The following is a 21,588-nucleotide window of genomic DNA, read 5'->3' as shown; positions in this document are numbered from 1 at the left end:
CATAATAAATATGAATATAATACAAACAATACATCACACAGGCTGATACTTAACGGTAATGAAATCTTTAAAACGCTCAGTTTTTACGAGCATGCGGTGAGAAGATTTGCCTGATCGCACACACATTTGCGTTGTGCTGTGAAGTACTCGCTCATGAATATGGGGTTACAAGGGGTGACCTGGGCGAATTTTACGGATAAACCGCTCGCATGCATCTGCACGGCGGGCCGACAAGGACTAAATAGCGGCCTTTTCAAGCGCGTGTTCGTGTGAAAGGTCAGGCCATATAATAGAGAGAGCCCTTTTCTGGACATCTTCCAGAGCGTTATCCAGGTACTTTGGCAAGTCAGCGAACACAGCTGATCAGCGAACACAGCTGATCAGCGAACACAGCTGATCAGCGAACACAGCTGATCAGCGAACACAGCTGATCAGCGAACACAGCTGATCAGCGAACACAGCTGATCAGCGAACACAGCTGATCAGCGAACACAGCTGATCAGCGAACACGCTGATCAGCGAACACAGCTGATGTCAGCGAACACAGCTGAAGTCAGCGAACACAGCTGCAGAAAGCTAATTTACCTTCGCTAGTTGTAAACTGACGCTTACAGGATATATGCATTTTAATGTACAAAGTTAGACACAACCTTAGCACATTAGTACCAATACGTTTTACCTGGGATCGCTCGTGCAGAAAGGAAGCTATCCGCCTAAGAAGACAATTATGAATCTCAAATTTAGATAACTTGCTCAACAATATCACATGGGCTATTGGGTCGAACCCCTTCTTAAAATCTGCGAAAAAGAACCTGATTGAACAATTACCCTTGTCTGAAGCTTCTAAGGTAAGGTGCACCAGATAAATTATTGCCTGTTCTGTTGACTTCCCTGATACCGCGAACTGTCTGATATCAAGATCTTTTAAAACTGTAAGGAGAACACGTGTCAGTGTAAATCCTTTAAAAACTTTAGTAATCTGACACGTGAGCGAAATCGGGCGCATATCGTCCTCAATAGACTTGGGCGGGGTCTGCTTGAGGGATGGGATGAACGATGGCGCACTTCAGCAACGGAGAGATGAGACCATCTTTGAGAATGGTAGTATAACCATCAGTAATCAGGGGGGGGGGGCTAACTCAAACGCAAAGACCTTAAGAATTACATTCGGCAAGTCGTCTGGTCCACTACCTTTCTTGATCTTGATCGAGGCGAGTGCTTTGTAGGCTTCGCGCTCAGACACGTACATCTCATCTGAAACTCAGTAACAGTTATATTAACAATGTCCGACAAAGCGATGGGCGTGAAGGTCACAAAAAAAAGATCGTAAGATCTTCACATAAAAAAGAAGGTCACAAAAAAAAGATCGTAAGATCACAAAAAAAAGAATTGATCTTCTCCACCAAGACGTTAACAGAATCTATTGATGTTCCATCGATCAGCTGGCTGTACCACTGTCCCTCTTTCCTAGATATCCCAGACAGGGATTTCACCGATTTCCACCACTGTCCTATATTAGTGTCTTTCAAGCTCTAACCCTTCGCATCGTAAAACGCTTTCTTCGATCGCGATATAAGTCGAAGGACGTTATTGCGCCAGCGTTTAAACAGGGGCGAGTCCTTCCGAATTTTGAGAGACATTTCTGAATCGCAGTTTTAATGTTCGTAGTAATCCAGAGTTTATCTGATGGACAAGTGCGCAAACTTCGTATAGGGAGGAACGTGTTCACAGAGGTAAGTAATGTACGATGAAAATATTCAAAATTCTTTAAACAGCTCACAAGTGAAAACAAGTCACACCACGAAAAAGCTGTTATCCAAGCGCCGAATGCTCGTTTGCAACTATCTCTAGTGTCCCGGCGATAGGTTCTTTGTACCGGTAGCTGAGCAGGCGGGATGCACTGGGGAACGACAAAACAGTAATGATCTAAAAAAAGATCTGACTAGACAAAGCCATATAATAAATAGGATGACCTTTAATAGCACTGCTCTTGTTAGAAACAAAGATATTGACAACTTTGTTTATTAACATATATTAGGAGAGTACAAAGGATGGTTCAACCTCCCATATTTATTTACTTTTCCCAAGTATATATATATATATATTTAGTATTTAGGATCTAAAATAGGCTTAAGTTATGCATTTTATCACGATTGTATTAGCCTAGTTAGGTATTTTTTAGGCATAGCAGGTCCACATCAGCTTTTATGCTGCCTTTTATTCATGACCTGCTTTAACAAATAAACCGATGCGATGAACTGTCTTCTCTGAGGAGCACAAAATCACGCAGGGACACTGCGGAATCGGGAATATCATCGAAAAGCCATGTCTCTGTAAGACAGACCACGTCACGACACTATTTTGCACGGCCACACACTCTAGTTCATCGCTCTTAGGTGGTAGTGAAGGAACATTGCCAACCAGAAGGGTGGGAGTAGAGGCACGTTCTCGGCGAGATTCATTTTTCACTTCGAAAAAACTCACTAAGGTGAAGTTTGTTGGTAAAAGACGACTGTTTTCACCCTCTTAAATTTTTTTCATAGTATGGAAAAGATGCGTTGTAAGACCAAATTTTCACATTTGGTAGGTGGCTGATATGTGGCCTAAAGCAAATCACTGGTCAATGAGAGTAAAGGAGCTTAACAATCGACACAGCGACCCTGTGTGTTGGACATGGGCAAACATGAGTAAGGGATTAAAATTTTCTCGCTGAAATGGCACACTGTTTTGTGTTAGTACTATCCTTGTTCTCTCAAAGGAGATAATTATCAGACCTTATCACCAGAAACTTGATTACTACAACTGTCCTATCAGCCGTGAATCAACCTCCCATCCTCTTACCAACACAGAGAACAAAACTATCAAACAGAAGATATCACTATATCAAACTTACTTCTAATAGTAGCAACTACAAGGAATAATTTTTCAGATCCTTCACTCACAGGACTAAATCACCATTATTAATTTTCATCCTTCCATAGAGCTAAAACAGATAGGAATGATTGTCCCTCAAACAACCCTCAGTTTATGTTGCTTAATGCAGACAATAAAATATCATATTTGAAGGTAGACAGGATTTTTGGGGGTAATTCTTGTTTTCAAGATTTTTGTTTCAATATTGATGTGGGTCCTAGGACAGGCTTTTTCTTAATGAAATTACGTGAAGATGACCATGATCACCATAGTGAAATTAATTGGTATTATTATTACCCTCTGATACAAGGTATTCTGTTTGTTGCATTTGCCTCACGGTCATGCACTGAACTTGTCAGAGTAAAGGGCACTTGCAATCATAATGTTTCAAGATCGTCAGTCATCTGTAAGTTACTTGCAGGGTACGCTGCATTTATTAAAAAATTTCCTCCAATTGCCTCTTTAAGGAAAGCAACAAATTACAACACAGTTCATCCAGCAATGAGAGGAGAAATACAGGCAAGACCAGATGGGGTACATCAAACATGCTAAAGCTCCATATTATGTGATTGATTTCATGACTTCTTGGTCAATCTAAGAATCAAACAGAGTGAAAAATTGATATGGTGTGAGTGATAAAACTTACCAGATATCATACTAGGTAAAATGTTAATGACAAGATAGACCTTATCATTATGGTTGGCGGCAGTAGCAGGGTTGGTGTAGTGGTGAGAGCACTCGCCTTCCACCAATGCGTCCCGGGTTCGATTCCCGAACGCGGTGTCATAAGTGGATTGAGTTTGTCGGTTCTCTACTCTGCTCCAAGAGGTTTTTCTCCGGGTACTCCGGTTTTCCCCTCTCCTCAAAAACCATCATCATTTGAATTGATTTAATTTAGAGTTTATTTAGATTTACACATGACCCCACAACCTGTTTAGCTTTAAACATTATCGTGTCTAAATAAAGGTATTATTATTATTATTGTTATTACCTTCAAGGGCAAAGTTATTTCTTTTTTTTTTTTAATCATGTCAAACGAAGCATTATTATTTTGTAAAATATTGAAACTCCCACAAGTTATTTACAAAAAAGTATTTTTGGACTGAATTCTTTAGCCCATCAAATTGGGAAAAGCCTAATATAAAATGTCAATATTAACAACTCTCAAAGAGTTTCTTGCAGCAAAACATCGTAATCCTTTAATTTCAATCATGATAACATCTCCTGATTTTGGTTGCACATAGAGATCTTTGCTATCTCTCTGAAAATTGAATGGATCTCTCACAATGGCCTCTGCCATATTATGTCTTGGTAATATTTTGATAAGCAAACTTCACCGATAAATCACAAAGCAACCAATAAATTCCCACACCATTTATAATACAAACCCCTCAGGATTGAAATTGCGCAGATTAGTTTTATTTATGTTGTCAGATTTGATATCTAGTTAATTTGCCCAAAGAACCACCATCCATTTCATATTTGTCACCCCCTATTGGGTTAAGGTTAAACCAAGCTGAAACAAAACAATTTTTGCTGAATAGTGCATTTCATAAACTTTCCATTGATAGTTTATGGTGTTTATGCTTCAAATAGTACATTAAAAAAATTTTTTGTGAAGGACACTTGAGTATTTTTACCCTTTTTTGGCCTCGAACAAACTTCTAACAACAGCACCCAGTTACGTAAGCCATATCAACACCTGGTCATGTTAGCCAATCAGCAATTGATTATGTTAGCTAATAAGGTGTATCAGGGCCATAAGTCAATTACAACTCTCAATGAGATTGAGTGATCCATCAATCAATCAATCAATCAATCAATCCACTACACAATTAATAAATTAACCCAATAATAAATCAAAGATGGAGTCAACTAATCCCAAGGGGTCAACCATTTAACTCTTGAGAGGGGGGGTGGGTGATTTTGAAAAAAAATTTCCTGCAAGTGCTTGTTGGAAGAAAAAAATTGCATACAGCCTAAATGTAACAGGAAAAAAAAAGGCATTTAGAACGGAAAAAAATATCCTGCACAGCAGATTGCTAGAAATTAAAATTTCTTGATGACCAGAAATGACCCACCCCCTCCTCAAAAGTTAAATGGTTGGCCCCTAACCCTAACCCCTAACAACTTTTCAGAATGAAATTAAACCAACTATTAATTCACAAAATTTCAAGGTAATCTTTAACACTTTTTTGTTCTAAATCTCTTTCTGTCTCGAACAGGTCATAGCTTTCATTCTTTCATTTTATTTGCCATTACCAGAAAAAAATTAAGTGAATACAAAATTTATGGTACATCAAAGATAAAAGAACTATTCTAACTAAATTAACTTCAAAATCAAAGGAATTGAAGAGGTAACAGCAAGGAAGCCTATTAGAAGCCAGGGGCTTTAACAAATATACCTTTTTCTGTTTCTTCATGTATTGTATTCTGTGCCAAGCAGCTTTACACGATGATATCAGCTGAAGTTATAAAAGAAAAATGACAACAGTCAAGTGTTGTACAACTGGTGATGAATATTACTCAAACATTTTTCTCTAAAATTTACTTTCATGAAATTGACTGATGAACACAGTATATAATATATAAGTTATGTTATTACCATGATCATTATTATTATTTCTATTACTAATAATAGTTATTATCAGTCACCCTAACTGAATGACTAACCACGCCCTACATGTAATTCAGACAGGTCACTCACCTTACCATCCCTTCCAATGCCATCAGATGTTGCTAATGCATACTGTTCCCTGAAAGAGCTCAAAAACATTAATCAAATAGGACTGTAAACTTTTTAAGTGCAAACTCATTTATTTCTATTGAAAACTGACCGACTAGCTGATTGGTTCACTAAACAAATGAATAAAGGCTGATAGTTTCGAAAGAAACTGTTTGGGGCTGCGTCGGTGGGAGTAACGAAATAATTTGGATATATCAACAAAGTTGAAATGGTAAATTGGCCACCGTAATGATTACAAAAGCTGACGTTTCGAGCGTTAGCCCTTCGCTCCGACGAAGGGCTAACGCTCGAAACGTCAGCTTTTGTAATCATTACGGTGGCCAATTTACCATTTCAACTTTGTTGATATATCCAAATTATTTCACTAAACAGCTGACTAACCTTACTGAATGACTGAGTTACCTCTGTCATAAGAGCAACAACTAATCAGCTACCAGGTGAGATTAAACCTGGTTCACACTTATGAAATAAGTACATGCATAAGCACAAGAAAAAGAAACATTTTTTCCTTTTCTTGTGCATATGTTATGCTTATTTCAAAAGTGGGACCTGGCCAGACATAAACACTAACATAAGTTCCACCTTGTTTCACCATTGTTGTGACTCACACTGCGCACAATTAAATCACTAGTGTGAACATCCTTGAGCTTATGCTTGTATTAATCTACCAAGTATAAAGCAGGACTAACTGATTGAAAGTGCGGTTGCATGGATGACTGACTCAGACCCCTGCATGGCTTCCGGCAATCATGTAATTCCTAATTTGACTAATCACAAACAAAGCTAGTTGGGGCAATTTTTTTTTCTACCACCTTGTTTTACCTCTGTTCACAATATATCTTGTCATATTTGTGAAAACCAAAAGTATTATTTTCATGAAAAATCTTTTGTTACATACCTAATTATCTTTGCTGCTAGTTTCAGCTGTCCACGTTGTATAAAGCTAAATGCAGCAAACACTTTACACTGTGCAGCAAGAATTGGATTCCCTAACCTCAAGGCCACAAGTAATTGATGTTTAGAGATCTGACCAGCTTTCTCAGACTGTAGCAAATGACAAGGTTTTAATTATGATGCTTGTTGGAGTTGCCACATTTAAAAGGATGCTACACTATACTGTGGTTATTAATTATGTCACTTTCTCTGTTCCTAAGTTGACTCGTTTGGCCATTATTCCACAGTCATACCAATTATTGTCACATTTCCAGTTGTTCAGTAATCATCGATCAATTCACTTGTTCAGTTTACAGTAGTTCAGTGATCAATTAAACAGATTCACTGAAAAAATTCCCCATGTCACAGCTTCAAGTTAGATATAATTACACAGTTTGTTACAAAAATCCTTAAGGCAGAGAACTTTGGCTCTCAACTCTCAGAGTCAAGTATTCTGAATTCTGGGAATCACTTTTCAGTCCAGTTACAAACTGTCAATGACACCCTATCTGCATGTTAATTTTGTTTCCTTGCATGTATTTTGTATCTCTCAATGATGAATAACCTAAAGTTTTAGTTACATGTAAGAACCATGCACTACATTGAGAAACACTGAAAAACGGTCACAACACTGCTAAATGTCAACAGGGAATAACAGTAGTCAACATCTGATTTAACATCTCATTGTTTAAGATTACTCACATAACTACAAAGATGGTCTCCCATGGCAGAATATGCCCCTCCTAAGGTTGATAACCATGCCATCACATCTTGCAACTGCACATACTCTACAAGCTCAACAACAAGTCGCTTTGACCTACAATTTCAGGATTGATGTGACTTAGCAAAGACTTTAAGATAAAAAATGACTTCACTCTAAAACATTCAATGAGTAAAATGATACATCTCCTAAATAAAGATGAATATACAATGAGGACAGAATAACAATACTTCAGTGAAACACCTACCATCTGATATCAGGCTCCAGACATAAACGTGCTAGGGGCTGAACACCAATGTTTGCAAAAATTTTACAAACTGTTGGAATGTTCATGTGGCTCAGCTCTCCTTGCAAACAAACTGAACATGATTCACCAAGACTAATCACATGATCAAAAGCAGAGGGCAGCTGCTCTACAGTACAGAAGGGAAAACAGGAATAGAAAGCTTTAGGTGATTTCAGGAGAGACGGGAGAAAAAAAATAATCAGCGTGCACTGCAGTATAAAGTGCAGCTGAAGCAATGTAAACTGCCCTGACTGAAAAGTTTAACTTAATATTATCTTAGACCACAATCAGTTCATCTCCCCAGTCTTATTACATGTAGAAGCATATGTGGCAATCAATTTGAGGCTTCAACATCCCCCCCCTTCTCCCCGCACAATCCATGGGCATTTGAATATGATTCGTGCATGGGGCATGGGGGGTGAGAGATTTGAACCTTGTTTGGGTGGGTTGAGGAATTTGAAATGGTACTGTCAAGTTTTCAGTGGAATAATTATGTTTTATCTTTTAATATGGAGGAGTTTAAAGTTAAATGGGAGGATCGATTGACGCATTAAAAAAGATTTGCAGCCTCAATGAACAATCTCATGACAGCCAGTCATTAGGGAAGCATTCTTAACAATCTATATACAAATAATTGTAAGTGTGTAAAATCAACGATAGTGAATTTCCTGTAAAAACAAAAGTTCACTCACCGTTTCCATCTGTAATGTTTCTCAACTGGCAATAAAGCCATGATGATAAATGAATACCAAAAAAAAGCGAGGAAGTCATCTGTTGCCAAAGTAAACTGGCAAAGACCGGATGAGCATTAAATTTCACTCTTAAACACCGAGCATGTTTTCCTTCACTTTTATTCACGAGTGAAACACATCTTACAGCCCCTCCTGATCCTCGTCCATGAAATGAATCGGGACCGTAGTATTTTGCTGTAATAATCGCTTTCCCGTGCCTAAAACACAAATCATCACTAGTCATTTGTGTTGTTCATGTGGTCCATACCTTCAATGCAATTTACCAACCTAGGTTCCAGTCTGTGAGCTTCCGGCCTGTCGCAAAAATGGAGAGAGTGAAAGATTCATTTAGGCCGTTAAAACATTAAGGGAAACTTTCAAGAAACATGAGAATTATACATAGATGGAAATAACCGTGGGTACAAAAAAACTTTCACTGATTTTGACGCTGGAAATGTTCGAATATCATACTTTACTGATAATTATTTAAAAAACACCACTTCAGGTATGAGTTGTCAGGATGGCCGAGCGGTCTAAGGCGCCAGACTCAAGGATAACTTCCTTCCCATGATGCATGGGGCTGGGCGTTCTGGTCTCCAAATGGAGGCGTGGGTTCGAATCCCACTCCTGACACATCTCCTTTTTACCCCTTTTTAAAGAACATTCATATTTTACTTTATCATAGTGAAATTTAAATTACATCTCAAATGATAATCAAAAACAACAAAGTACACGTTGAAGTTCTTTCTCCATGCGGTGTTCTCTAGGCCGCTACCAACATCATTGTCACCACTTTTGGTGATCGGCATTATTATTATTATGCAGTACACACGTTTGGACGCTAGTGAGCTAAGCAAGATAGGGCGAAAATTCGCAACCTATCTGCATGACAGGACTGTTAACTATAATAATATCTAATACTACTTAAATATAAATGATCAATATAAAACGATAGAAGTGTCAATTGGCCCAATACTAAGATGTTTTTTTTTTTTTTTTTTTTAAATGTTCATGATTTACTGTTCGGTTCTTAAAATATCCTTAACTTAAAATGTCCATAAAATCCTGTGCATAAAAACAAAAACATAATGTCATTAAAATTCTTACGCTGTAACCAGTTTAAATGTTCTTGCAATGTTCAGAGTGCTACTTAATACAGCTTTCTGCATTCTCAGCAATATTTCTTTGTATCTTGTACCAAAGAAGCCCTTCATTTCAGTTTCCATGGCTGTAGACCATCCTCCAAGTACATCTATAATGACGTTTACTTGTGAGGTCTTGTATCCTGGGTGTTGTTTTGTCAGCTCAAGTCTAAGTGCTCCATACTTCTTGGTCTTTTCTTTGTCTTTCTTGTCTCTGTTGTTGATCCAAGGGCAGCTCATTTCCACCATAAGTACCTTCTTGTTTTTGTGGTCGATGAAACGTGTATCCACACGATTAGATTGTACGTATGTATGGGATCAGCATATACTGGTACATCCCAGTATGCCTCAGCATCAGGTGACTTGTAAAGAGGTTTGGGCTTCACATCTGAGAACCATGGCGGAGTATTATTATTATTATCATTATTATTATTATTATTATTATTATTATTATTATTATTATTATCATCATCATTGTTATAATTGACCTGCTATAACAGAAACTGACAATACAATCAAAACTTAACAAAAATCACAGATTCGTAATTTTATCGAGTGATGATACAGATAGGTTTCACGACGTAATCGACGAAGACTAGAACAGCCCGGCCCATGATTGCCTTAAGACAAATGTTTCATCTATTTTAAAAGCAAAGCTAAAAGTTTTATCTTGGAAGATTTTAAGCAATAATGAAGTCATTCTGAACTTTGATGTGTAAGTTTATGGAAAATAATAAGCATTTGAATCTTTTTTAAACATTGGGAACGTACGCAACTTTTACTCATTCTATTTCATCTTGCAACTCCTTAGGTGATTAATTGCCTATCGAAGGCGGCACTGAAACTACCATTATAACTTCTACACTTAAAAACTGTATCACAGTCACTATCTATCATGGAATAGAGAGCGAGCTACACAGCCAATCAAGTTAAGGCATTTGTGATAGAATGTTTGTAGAGAGAGGAAAAGAAAGAGAGAGAGAGAGAGAGAGAGAGAGAGAGAGAGAGAGAGAGAGAGAGAGAGAGAGAGAGAGAGAGAGAGAGAGAGAGAGAGAGAGAGAGAGAGAGAGAGAGAGAGAGATACGAAGGAGAGAGAGACGAAGGAGAGAGAGACGAAGGAGAGAGAGACGAAGGAGAGAGAGACGAAGGAGAGATAAACGAAGGAGAGAGAGACGAAGGGCCGAGGAGAGCCGAGGAGGGCCGAGGAGGGCTGAGGAGGGCGGAGGAGGGCCGGGGAGGGCCGAGGAGGGCTGAGGAGGGCTGAGGATGGCACGTTAGCCGGGATACCTTGCAGATTTTTATCGGATTCAGTTTGCTCCGAGTAAACTGTTTGCAGCTCATAACAAGTATTCGATGAGAGAAAGTTTCTTTCACTGAGGCAAACAAAATTACAAGCAGAGTGAGCACGTATCGCGATATCAGTTTTTAGCCAAACTGCTCTGCTTCTTCTGAAGCTACCACCTGGCCTACTTATCAGTTGAGCATCAGTACAAAAAGCGTTCACCCCGGAACTAATTCTACTTTAATCAACTTTGCTGCTATCATAAACGTGGATTAATGTTCAGATATAGTACGTACTACATGTAAAAATAGAACATGGTGCCATATTTTATTATCATGATTCTCAAAACTTATATACAACAGTTTAAGGACAAACTTGAATTTCAATTCTTTCTCATTACATCAGTCTTAAAGGAAATGCACACAACAGAACAATTGCATGACATGTTTTAAAAGGAGAACTAGCACACGGAAAGCTGAAATTACTGATTTTATTGACTAAAAAAAGTATCCCTTATCAGCTTGCAGAAATGATTGGAAAAAAATACTTCAGATCTAAACAAGGCTGAGGAAAAGATTCAAAAGAAATATTCTGAAAACTTCCCGAAAAGCAATTTTATCTGACAAACTCTGTTATTTACGCGGAATGGTAATTTACTTATCCACGCTCAAGCGACGGACCCTACTTTATTTTCGCTTCAACACCACGTACTCCACTTTGAATCCATGTACATTTCTTCGTTATCTGAGTCGTGTGTTTCATTTGGTACCAAGGAGTCTGAGTCCGAGTGCTCTATTTCGTAACTGTGTATAGTGCAGAGTGGATCCTGGAACCTAACTTGATTAATGCTTCCCTCTGAGCTACCAAGTGAACTGTCTGTACTCCTGGGTGTACATTCTAAATAAAAAATTGCAATTATAAGTGAAACCAAAAAAATTGACAAAAGAAAGAAAAAATCTGAAAAAGGTAAAAGTCTTGACCGATGAGATTTATCGAAGCAGGCAAGCACGGCTAAACATGTGCCGCGCACCTGAATTCAAGAGCAAGTTCTTCTTTCAAAAATGCAGTTAATGTCTGAAGTTCAAGTGAGTTCTCTGCGGGGAGAGTATTTGAGTAGCCTCGAATACTTACCAGGAGACATTCGAACTGCTTCAATAGACACATAAGAACTTGGAATGAATCCTTCCAGTCCATCATCTCTCATTACCCACCACCAATCCTGATCATCTCTATTGAGAACCGTCACAACTTCTCCTCGCTGAACGTCCACATCATTCTCATCAGCGGCATGAAAGTCAAACAAAACCATAACAACTTCATTTTCAAACTTTCGGAAATGGCTTACTTGAACTTTCTGACGACGTCTAAAGGTCTCAGGAGCTTTGCGATCCCAGTGAATAAGATCGGAAATCATCGTGGCAATTTGATTGTCGTCGGATAAGTCTTCTAGTGACGATGAAATTTTCCTATTTAATGATTCATTGTCGTTGCGAGAATAAAGAGATTCTTCACTCCGACTTCGGTGAATGTGGGAATTAGTAGTCTTCGCTGTTCTTGAGTAATAGGAGGCATCTACAAACTCGTGATGACAGCCATTTACTTGCCAAGAACATTGTTTGTAGTTCGTTCCCTCACTTTGAGGATGGTAAACATTCGAGACAAAATCGTTTTTCCTTAATACAGTACAGTAATTAAAGGGTATAAAACCACTTTTTCCTTTGCTGTTGACTACGTAAACCTTGTTTTTTTCTCGGTAAAGAAGCAGAATTATTTCTCCTTTTTCGACTTGCAAGTCTGTTCGTTCGACGGCATTATATTTCCAAAGAACTCTGGCCTTAATGTGAGCAGGATGAGTTGGAGTGGCGGCTAAAAGTTTTGATGCTAGTTCAGTTTTTGCAATGTCTGGAAGGGAGAACTGTGCGCGGCTGTATGTACTGACTGGGTTATACACCTGACTTATACCACTGTCACTATCATCCTCATCTTGCTGGTCAATACCCAGCTCTGTTTCTCCGCCGCCGCCTGGTAATAGTGCATTCAATGTATGCAACTTCCTTTTCCTCGCTTTTTTCATTGTGTAAACTAAGGGGGAAAAAACAGTTGAGTTATTTAACGCTTAAATATGATTTTTACAAGGGACGTTGTGTATTGGTATGGTCTTCTGGACTAAAGATAGAGAACTTAAGCAGAGGCGATTTTGAAACGGGGACGGGCAACCGAAAGGTGAATAAAACTAATTCTGGCGCTCTTTGACAATGAGTGGCTGACGAAGTTCGGTAAATCCGAAAGAAATATCCCGTTTTTAAGATTTTTAATTGCGATGTGAGTGCCGAAATCATTATTTTAATATTTTTTTGAAAATACAGTGAGGTCGTCAATTTAGCAGTTTAAACCACACCTAGCTGACCAAAACGTTGTAGTGAGCATTAGGAATTAGAACGTTTAACTTCTAGCCTGGGCTAATGTTAATTCCGTCTCCGCACGCGAATTTCCCTGTAGCACGTGCGGCACATGGGCTTCGACAAGTATTGGGACCACTGGCTTTCGTTGGACTTGTGCAACATCTCTAAAGATAACAGTTTGATTATCAGTGCACCGGGAAACACAAAAATACTATCCTTTCATTTCAGTTTCTCTTCTTTGTTTATAAATTGCCAGAAAGGGCACTCTGCCGATACTTAGTGTAATCGATACCAAAACATTTATTTGGGCCACTGAATCTTTTCCTCTGTAAAAATGTTGAAACACCTGGTTGCGTGTAAACTCCCTTTGCTTGGGCCCTGGGCATAGGGCAAACTAAGTAATGACTACAGAATTATTCCGTATCTACATGTACCTCACTGATGTCATACGCCCTGGATGCATGTAAGCTCCCTTTGCTTGGGCCCTGGGCATAGGTGCAAACTAAGTAATGACTACAGAATGATTCCATATCTACATGTACCTCACTGATCTCATACGCCTTAAACATTCCAAGAAGCTTAACTTGTTGTAGAAGTCACATTATAATCATCGATGTATGCAGTAAGTGGACATTCGTTGATTGCCATGCAGAAAAAAGCGGAAATAACAGAATTTTCATTCTTTTGCAAAAAATTAACCTTAATCTATTTCTATGTGTAAGGTAATCAATTATATTGTTATATTTTAGAGGAAACGTGCCATGAATTTAAATAAAACTGACACAAAATCCAAGCAGAATAAGAATACTTTGTGCTTTGAATGACGCTTATCAACTCATATTTGCACATACATACATAACAACAGTTTTGAACATTTAAAAATTATAATCCCTGATCTTCTATTAACAAGTCCCTCGTGATCGAATATCCAAACATACAGGTCATACTTTTCAAATAATTTTGTATTTTTTTTGTGAAGATAAAGATGCTACAGCCTCGATAACAGTGTAATTTATTGTCATTTAAAAAGTGAGCTTTTTGCTTCTTTTCCTTCTTTTTCCTTTCATAGAGAGAAATCCAAATAATTAAAATTAAAAAGACCTCTATTTTCCTTCCTAAGACAAACAGCTCAATTCCTCCAATTTACAAACTAAAAATCCTGCGACTGACACATATCTCCAGTTACTAAATAAACTTGTTTTTTTCCTTTGAAATCGATATGCGCATTTTCCGAAAATGAAAATTCGCGGAAGAAAACAAATGATGTGAGAAAACACCACAGATCATGATCAGTCAGTCAGCCGTTCTGAAGATTGTGCAACTATCAAGTATACAATATTCTATGACACATCCCATCTACTAAGGGAATTGTTTTGTTATTTCCTGCAAATCCTTGGGGACGTCATGTTATGATAATTCAAAAACCTCGCAGATCAGAATGTTTGATTTACTCACATCATTCCAAAATTGATCCGACCAGTGTTATATCGATAGGAATTTTAAACTACAATTATGAATAAAAGAAACAAGTAACAAAAGAAAGACGATCGAAGCAAGAGAAAACGGTTCCAGAATAATTTCATTGCTAAAAAGCCAGTTGATAAGTCCTCGATTTCATTTTAAGCTTAATCGTTTGGAATGTTATTAATTTGGCAAACACTTCTTTGAACATAATTTCACAAAAAGTTTGAATTTCGAGGTTTTCTGCAATAACAATCACTTCGCTCACCGTGATCTGGTTGATCGTGATCCCAATCCATGTTTGACGGTTTTTTCGGTTGAGATACAGCTTTAGGAAGGTCGCCTGACACTTGAGTCAAAATGCAGTGTGCCGTCGAAGGAGGGAAACTAATTAGCAAACAATTATACAAGTCTCTTGCTTCACAGCTTTTGACGTTACCATGGCTACAGCAGATGTTTGACGCGTACGCTGATTACAGCCTACTTCAGATAATAACAAATGTCAAGTTTTTAATGGACACCTCAGAATGTTTAGGATTTAAATTCATACTGTGTTCTCACTATTACGTGTTGAAAACATTGGTTTGTGATCATAAGGATCTTGGATTAACCGTTAAAAGCTACGCTCTGGATTTACACCCGTCCAATTTGGAAGACCTAGAACAACAACGCAATTTATAACAGGAATAAAAATATTTTCTTTTGGGCGTAAAACCCGGAGCAGGTGTTTGGAACATAATTAGACATCGGAAGGATGACAGGATCTAGAGAGAATTCGATATCTTTTTGTATTTGAGTGTTTTGTCACGATTAAACCTTGAATACAAACAGAAAACTATCTGAAAGATCAACCATTCTTATATTAGTTTTCAATCTAAACATGCAAATTCTAAGTGAAGCTGAAGAAGACTTAAAAAGTTATTGTTCAAAGTCGTATTGCCCCTCCTACTGTTTTTTCACGGCACAAGTTCTTTAAGAATTCAAAGAGAGGAGGATAAAATGTATTTGAATGATAAAAAAGGGCTAGATATTTGCTAAAAGAATATTGTATTCATGTTTATCTCACAAACCACTCAGGGCTTTCTCTTGTCAATTTCTGTTTCTGCCGACTAAAGCTATCATAAGAAACATCGAGATAAGCAAAAATTTTCGAACTGTTGATTGTTGTAACTCTTTATTTGACAAGTTTCCTCTTTTGACGGAGGAGAATTGCTGTGTTATTATCTCAACTGAGACAATTCTGCAAATTGCCCACCGTAAAGAGATTCCGTTTTAAGCTGACGTTTCGAGCGTTAGCCCTACGTCACGTCTACGTCAGAGCGAATGACGAAAGCTAACGCTCGAAACTTCAGTATCCATATATGAGCTTGTTGGCGGGCGATTCACGGGACCACCTCAGTCATCTTTTATATTATATAGAGAAAGACAAAGCTGGCATGCTAAACCTGAATTACAGCAGAGTGTAATTCATAATTTATTATCCCCGAGAATGTTCTGATTTGAAAAATAGCTGATTTACATTGCTGTTTTGTCCCCTCAGAGAAAGTTATTGACTGAATTGGGTGGAAAAAGTGCTGTTCTCGCCACATAGAAACCCAACCTGGACATCTCACTTTCAACAAAGGAAGTTTGTAATAACTTTGACCATCTCTGTGGAATCCTAAATCGAAATTACATGTTTGATTGGGATTTTAGCATCTCGTGGTCAAATTACATTTCAGTGAGTGAAGCAAAGCATTGTGATACTATTTTGGGATAAAACAGCTTAAACGAGCAGGGGATAATAATGGTTTGGATGAATTGTTGGATTTCCTTCTAAAAGGATTCCGTTAGTACGCTTCTGCACGCTAATTTATTGCCACAGTTTTATAAACCGTACCCCTTCGAGGTGGAATAGACTGTAATAAAATATCTATATTGGTAACAAGAATTTATTATTAATTATTCTCTCATGAATTCTTTCATTTTCATAAGTCTCTAGTACGTTTCTCATTGGTTACCCAGTCCTCCTCCTCCCGTGTTTGTATTATCACAATAAACACTGAAGCAGAAAGAAAGGAACGTAACTTACCCGTACGCTCTGATGTTCTGATGTGATTCACCGACAAAGAATATCTACCAGATCACATCATAGAATTTGTGTAATGATTGCAGTGAGAGATGAAATTAAATGAGCATGAGAAAACTCACGCAAAAGAAACCTACAAGGGGCAATATCCGCCCTGATATGGATAATCCAAGATAACCGCTTCAGCGGCGCCATTAGAGGTAAATGTGACAACACGAAACCCTATTTACAGTGGAGGAATATTCGTGTTGAAACCGCTGAGTTGAATTAACAACGGAAGGATTATCATAAAAGTACCCCTGAACAATTTGCACTTCTGCTTACTAAGGTACTGCTGCCTAGTCAGTCTTAAGTGCGCTGCAAGCTGGGCTATCAGGTTGAAAAAATTCACTAGATCAGAATTATTACCCATAAAGGAGAAAGAAGCGCCACAATGCAGTCGCAGGAATGGAACTTGATAGGGTTTTGTCAATTTTGCAGTAAGCCACTTAATGTGGAAACAAGAAAAATTTATCACCAGACTCCTCCCAGTAATCTGCCATCTTCCGTGATTTTCATTACTGCGCAAAACTTAAAAAATCTATCGACATACATGAACCTGGTTTAATGGTAAATTAAAGCTGTCCCTGAAGCAAATTCTATCACCCTGATCACAACTGAGTTAACCTTCGTTACGAACACTTGATTTCTTTTCTCTGCATCGATCGATTCCCTTTTGCTAATTGGAAAAGGAAAAAAAATAACGTGAAGGTAATTTTCGTTTCCAACTCAGAGTACTTTAAAGTAGTTTCTTTGCTGTCTATTCTGCGAAAGGCTCAAAAGGAGAAAAAAAAGAAAAAAACTTGACATTGGTTACATTGAGTATCTCTGAAAACAAATTGACCACAGCGTAATTCTAGGAAGGCTGAAGGCGATTAGTAACCCAAACTAATCTCGATGCGTCATTTCGCTTATGTCGTGTAATGACTAAAGCTGATTAGGATGCTGCCCCACCAAAAGTGTCCCGCTGTCAAACGGAAAAAAGGTCGAGACGGGCAGATGAAAAGTCAAATGATTTGAATTGCGAACTGAGGTAATCGAAAGTCCTTGTAAAGTACGCTACCAGGACATTCCTGATGAGATGATTATAACATTTTCGAATACCACACTTAATGGGGCCAAAGTGTGAGAAATTTAATGCTACAGGCCTAAAAAAAAAAAAAAAAAAAAAAAATGTGTTTTAAATTATTGCCCTCCTCTTTGCTTTTCGTTATGTCTATCACTCTCTTTCTCTCAATCTCACTCTGGCTGGAGGGAGCCTGTATCGATTCCCTTCGTTCAGAAAAGCCTAAATATCTATGTCTTCATTTCTCATAGTTGTTGTAATCCTTTTGTGATACACACGTAGCAACCATTTCAATAACGTCTACATTGTCTACAACTTCAATATTCTGACGGTATCTAAAAAAAAAAAAAACTGAGCGAAAGGTTAAGTTTTTGAAGTAAACCCCAAGAAATTTCAAGAATTAAAAGTAACACAATTCGCTCGCCTATTACATATAAGAAATAACCATTGCATTGGATTTCTAATAATATCTTATTTATAACGATGGCATGTGAATCTTGAGAACTTTCATACCTAGTTTTATCCGCAAAGACCATCGAAATGACCTATTGACATAATAATTGTAGAAACCAGATGAAGTCTTTATCTCTTGATAAAATAATTTATCTGCTCTTTGCAAACATTTCTACCATTCGTCTGGGTAAAGCGGAAACAAAACTATGCAAAAATCCAAAAGCTTGCGCAAAAAGTAAACAGTGGTGTGAGTTGAGACTCGAGAAGTTTACAAGACTTTCTAATATGCGTCAAGAAGTCTGTGTTCTGTCATGCTTGTAATATTTCGATCACTGATTCCAATGGAATACGACAAGAAAAATCGACGATAAATTCTATTTTCGGTCAGACTTGTCGGTTGATATCGAAAACGCATCAGTCAAATCTTGAAATTACTTCACATCATTCTTTCTTCTCCTTTCAGGAATTAAAGGTAAAAAAAAAGAAGAACTATAGACGAATAGTGGACCGGGCACAATTTTCTGTTTGAGATACAATTGTTTTCCATTCAGCGAACGATATCCATCGCAGAGTTTTCAGTTAAGATCATTTCAAGCGGAAAAGCACCAATATCATGATGTTAACCGTTTTCTTTGAAGAGTCGCAAACAAACTGTTTTGTTTTGGATACCCGTTACCAATTCGGCTTAATACTGCAAAGTGTAAATACATTTGTTGTGTTAGGCTTTGAGCTGCGGACTAACTCGTATTTGCACTAAGCCTGAAAAAATTCAGAAATACAGCACGAGATGAAAAGATCGCCCAGAGATCACACCGTTGAATAGAAAGCATTCTGCTAAGAATCTCACCCTATTCTCGAAACTTCTAAACCTAAAACAAGAAATAAAAGACCACGCGAATTGTTATCACGTTACTGTTTGTTTAGTAAAACTTCACAACTAAAAACATTAAGAACTTTTAATCTTTTCATCTCATGTTATTCATGTCTTTTTGTTTTTGGAAAACTTCCATCTTCATTTCATTTCTGTAATATGAAATTGAAATAAATCTAGTTTAAACATTTTTAGAACGTTGATCATGAGAAATATTGGCGGTATATTTCACTCATAATCTCCGTAGAAAGTATGTGATTTCTTTAGACGAAGATTTTGACACCCAGCCCCTGCCGTGGAATTTATTTCATTTCTTATTTAAAATATTGGCAAATCAATGTTGTACATTTACTATTCAACAACGACAGTGCAAACTAGTGCAACAAGCCGGGTTCACTGGGGCTCTGTATTTCTCAACTCAGGAATGCATACCTTTCAACTTCCCTGAGCTGGCAGGTTTCCTATTCCTCCCAATTACGGACGGGCAAAAGAAAGCCATTTAACGTCTCTGAGTATGATCGGCGATTGGTTAAAGGGTTATAACTGACGTCTTGACTCTATATCCATTGCAAAAAGGTCGGTGTCAATAACCATGTGGAGAATTTTAGGCATCTGCTGAGCTGAACTACAAGACACAAGAATGACTGAGAAACCACTCTACCTCGTATCCCATCACAACGCTTAAGAGCTGGCCACCCACGCGATTTGAGTCTAAGAAACCATGAGGCAATTTTTCGAAAATCCTATTAATAATACCAATCTTTCCTTGTCAAAGCACGTAATATCACCGTAAATGGCTACACAATAAACAGCTTGAAAATCTTTCACTACCGTATCTCTGCTTTGAACATTGATCAGTTAAAAATGGAAACAGGAAATGGTTACTAACCTCCTTCATTAGTGAGCGGTAAATCATTATGGCCAGAGTAAATCACGACACACAACACTCACCAATATTATCGTCAACTGGCCATTAATTTGCTTTAGAGTACCACATAAATTTATAAACAGCGCGTTAAACTTGAGCCCCCGATCCTTACATAAACATTACTCAGATTACTAAATCTTTACCAAGGGATCTTACCCATGCATCTCTCGTTTCTGGTGGAATCATATCACTGTATGAAGAAAAAGGCAACGCGATTTATCCACAAGGCGTATGACAGCCGACCGGTGACACAGGATCGATCCTAGACAATACCTGTCAATATATAATGACGGTCAGTTGATAAGTAACTTTATTGCCTGTACATGAGTGAATTGATTACCTGTCACTACCCGCGTATTTGGTTGGATGTGGAGCAATGCTTGAAATCAGTTTGTGCACCTCTCTCTGATATAACGTACGTGCCTAAAGGATCTTAATACTGTGCGCGGAATATTTTTACCACTGAAAATACGACTTACAGGCTTTATTTGCTAGCAAAGACTAATCTTTCCAGCTCAAGAAAGTTAAAAAGTTCTTTCTAGTAGTAAATTCTTTATTTCCTGAGTTAGATGTCAAGTCATAGACCTTTCCCTGAAAATTTAAGCAAACATATGCCGCATTACGTGGACAAGGAATAGGTTAGGGCTCACCCAGATCTTAAGAAAAGAGACGTGTAGCTAGCTACTGGTGGGGTTGGGCCATAAATTGATTATGAAACTTTGAAATTTTACTGATTTATTTCCTCATCCACAATGGCGCGCCGCCTGGAGTTACCTGAAGTTACCAGTTTTCCATCAATTCTGTCGAGTTGATCATGTGATGCATAGCTATTACTGCATGTGCGCCCCTATAGCCTTTTGTTCCAACTTATGCTCGGATTCAACGCCGAACTTTTCATGATCAGCATCTAATAGTGTGACTTAAGTCCACGAAAAGTTCGACGGTTCAAGTCTTTTTTTCATTTGACATGGCTCAGCCTTTCTTAACAACTAGTTTAGCCAGGAATTTCGACTCTGTAACGGCTTTGATTCCGACGCCGAAGTTTGCATTTGCCAAACCAAACGCTGAGAGACCTGAGCTAATTATGACAAATTTTGAAGAAGTTCTCCTGGATCTGTTTGGGAACGGCTGAAATGGGTTACTTATTCAAGGTCGGAACCAACAGACATACTTATATGAATTTGTGTCGGTCTAAACTCGAATTAAAATTGGCTCATAAAAGTTTGGCGTCTGAACCGAACCTAAGTCCCATACGACCATCCCACAGGACCCACGATACAAAAAGTACGTAAAAATTACTCTTAAAATCTTTAAAGCGAAGCAGGGAGACTGGAGAAAAGAGACAAAATTGTGGTATGTTGACATTCGACAGTAAAGTGCCTGAACATCCATCAGTAAAAACCTGCTTTATCAGTACCAGTTCAACAAATACATACTGAAGACGATTTCAAAATATAACAATGTGTTAATCCAATCACTCCAAAATAAAAACGTTGGCTTAGATGATTAAACATTGATAATCGATAAGTCCTTAAACAATGGAATT

General features: G+C 37.9%; 2 protein-coding genes, 1 non-coding gene and 1 pseudogene across 6 annotated transcripts; 1 reads left to right on the top strand and 3 right to left on the bottom strand.

Moving 5' to 3' along the window:
* Positions 1–21,588, bottom strand: part of LOC148740617 (uncharacterized) — a 1,045,961-nt pseudogene that overhangs the window by 41,316 nt on the left and 983,057 nt on the right.
* Positions 3,321–8,774, bottom strand: LOC111327787 (uncharacterized protein F58A4.6). 2 transcript variants are annotated; one of them, XM_088748897.1, is made up of 8 exons: positions 8,619–8,774; positions 8,292–8,548; positions 7,561–7,726; positions 7,295–7,409; positions 6,558–6,703; positions 5,621–5,669; positions 5,319–5,378; positions 3,321–3,507 (listed from the first exon to the last, which is right to left on the bottom strand). In XM_088748897.1, the coding sequence occupies exons 2-8, from the start codon at positions 8,368–8,370 to the stop codon at positions 3,475–3,477; spliced, it is 648 nt and encodes a 215-aa protein (XP_088605023.1). In that variant the 5' UTR covers positions 8,371–8,548; positions 8,619–8,774; the 3' UTR covers positions 3,321–3,474. The 2 variants fall into 2 exon arrangements, with proteins under 2 accessions (XP_088605023.1, XP_022787789.2); XM_022932054.2 differs by lacking the exon at positions 8,619–8,774 and having other exon boundaries at positions 8,292–8,604.
* Positions 8,845–8,963, top strand: Trnal-caa (transfer RNA leucine (anticodon CAA)). The gene is made up of 2 exons: positions 8,845–8,882; positions 8,918–8,963. It is a non-coding gene; the product is annotated as a tRNA-Leu (tRNA).
* Positions 11,057–21,344, bottom strand: LOC111327801 (uncharacterized). 3 transcript variants are annotated; one of them, XM_022932076.2, is made up of 4 exons: positions 20,199–21,344; positions 19,547–19,739; positions 11,886–12,836; positions 11,057–11,651 (listed from the first exon to the last, which is right to left on the bottom strand). In XM_022932076.2, the coding sequence occupies exons 2-4, from the start codon at positions 19,611–19,613 to the stop codon at positions 11,452–11,454; spliced, it is 1,218 nt and encodes a 405-aa protein (XP_022787811.2). In that variant the 5' UTR covers positions 19,614–19,739; positions 20,199–21,344; the 3' UTR covers positions 11,057–11,451. The 3 variants fall into 3 exon arrangements, with proteins under 3 accessions (XP_022787811.2, XP_022787812.2, XP_022787813.2); XM_022932077.2 differs by lacking the exon at positions 20,199–21,344 and adding an exon at positions 20,004–20,162; XM_022932078.2 differs by lacking the exons at positions 19,547–19,739; positions 20,199–21,344 and adding an exon at positions 14,886–15,036.

The sequence above is a fragment of the Stylophora pistillata genome, chromosome 2 (genome assembly GCF_964205215.1).
Source record: "Stylophora pistillata chromosome 2, jaStyPist1.2, whole genome shotgun sequence".
In the NCBI taxonomy this organism is placed as follows: Eukaryota; Metazoa; Cnidaria; class Anthozoa; order Scleractinia; family Pocilloporidae; genus Stylophora; species Stylophora pistillata.
Note: the sequence above shows the minus strand (reverse complement) of the source record. Positions and strands in the feature narration are given on the sequence as shown.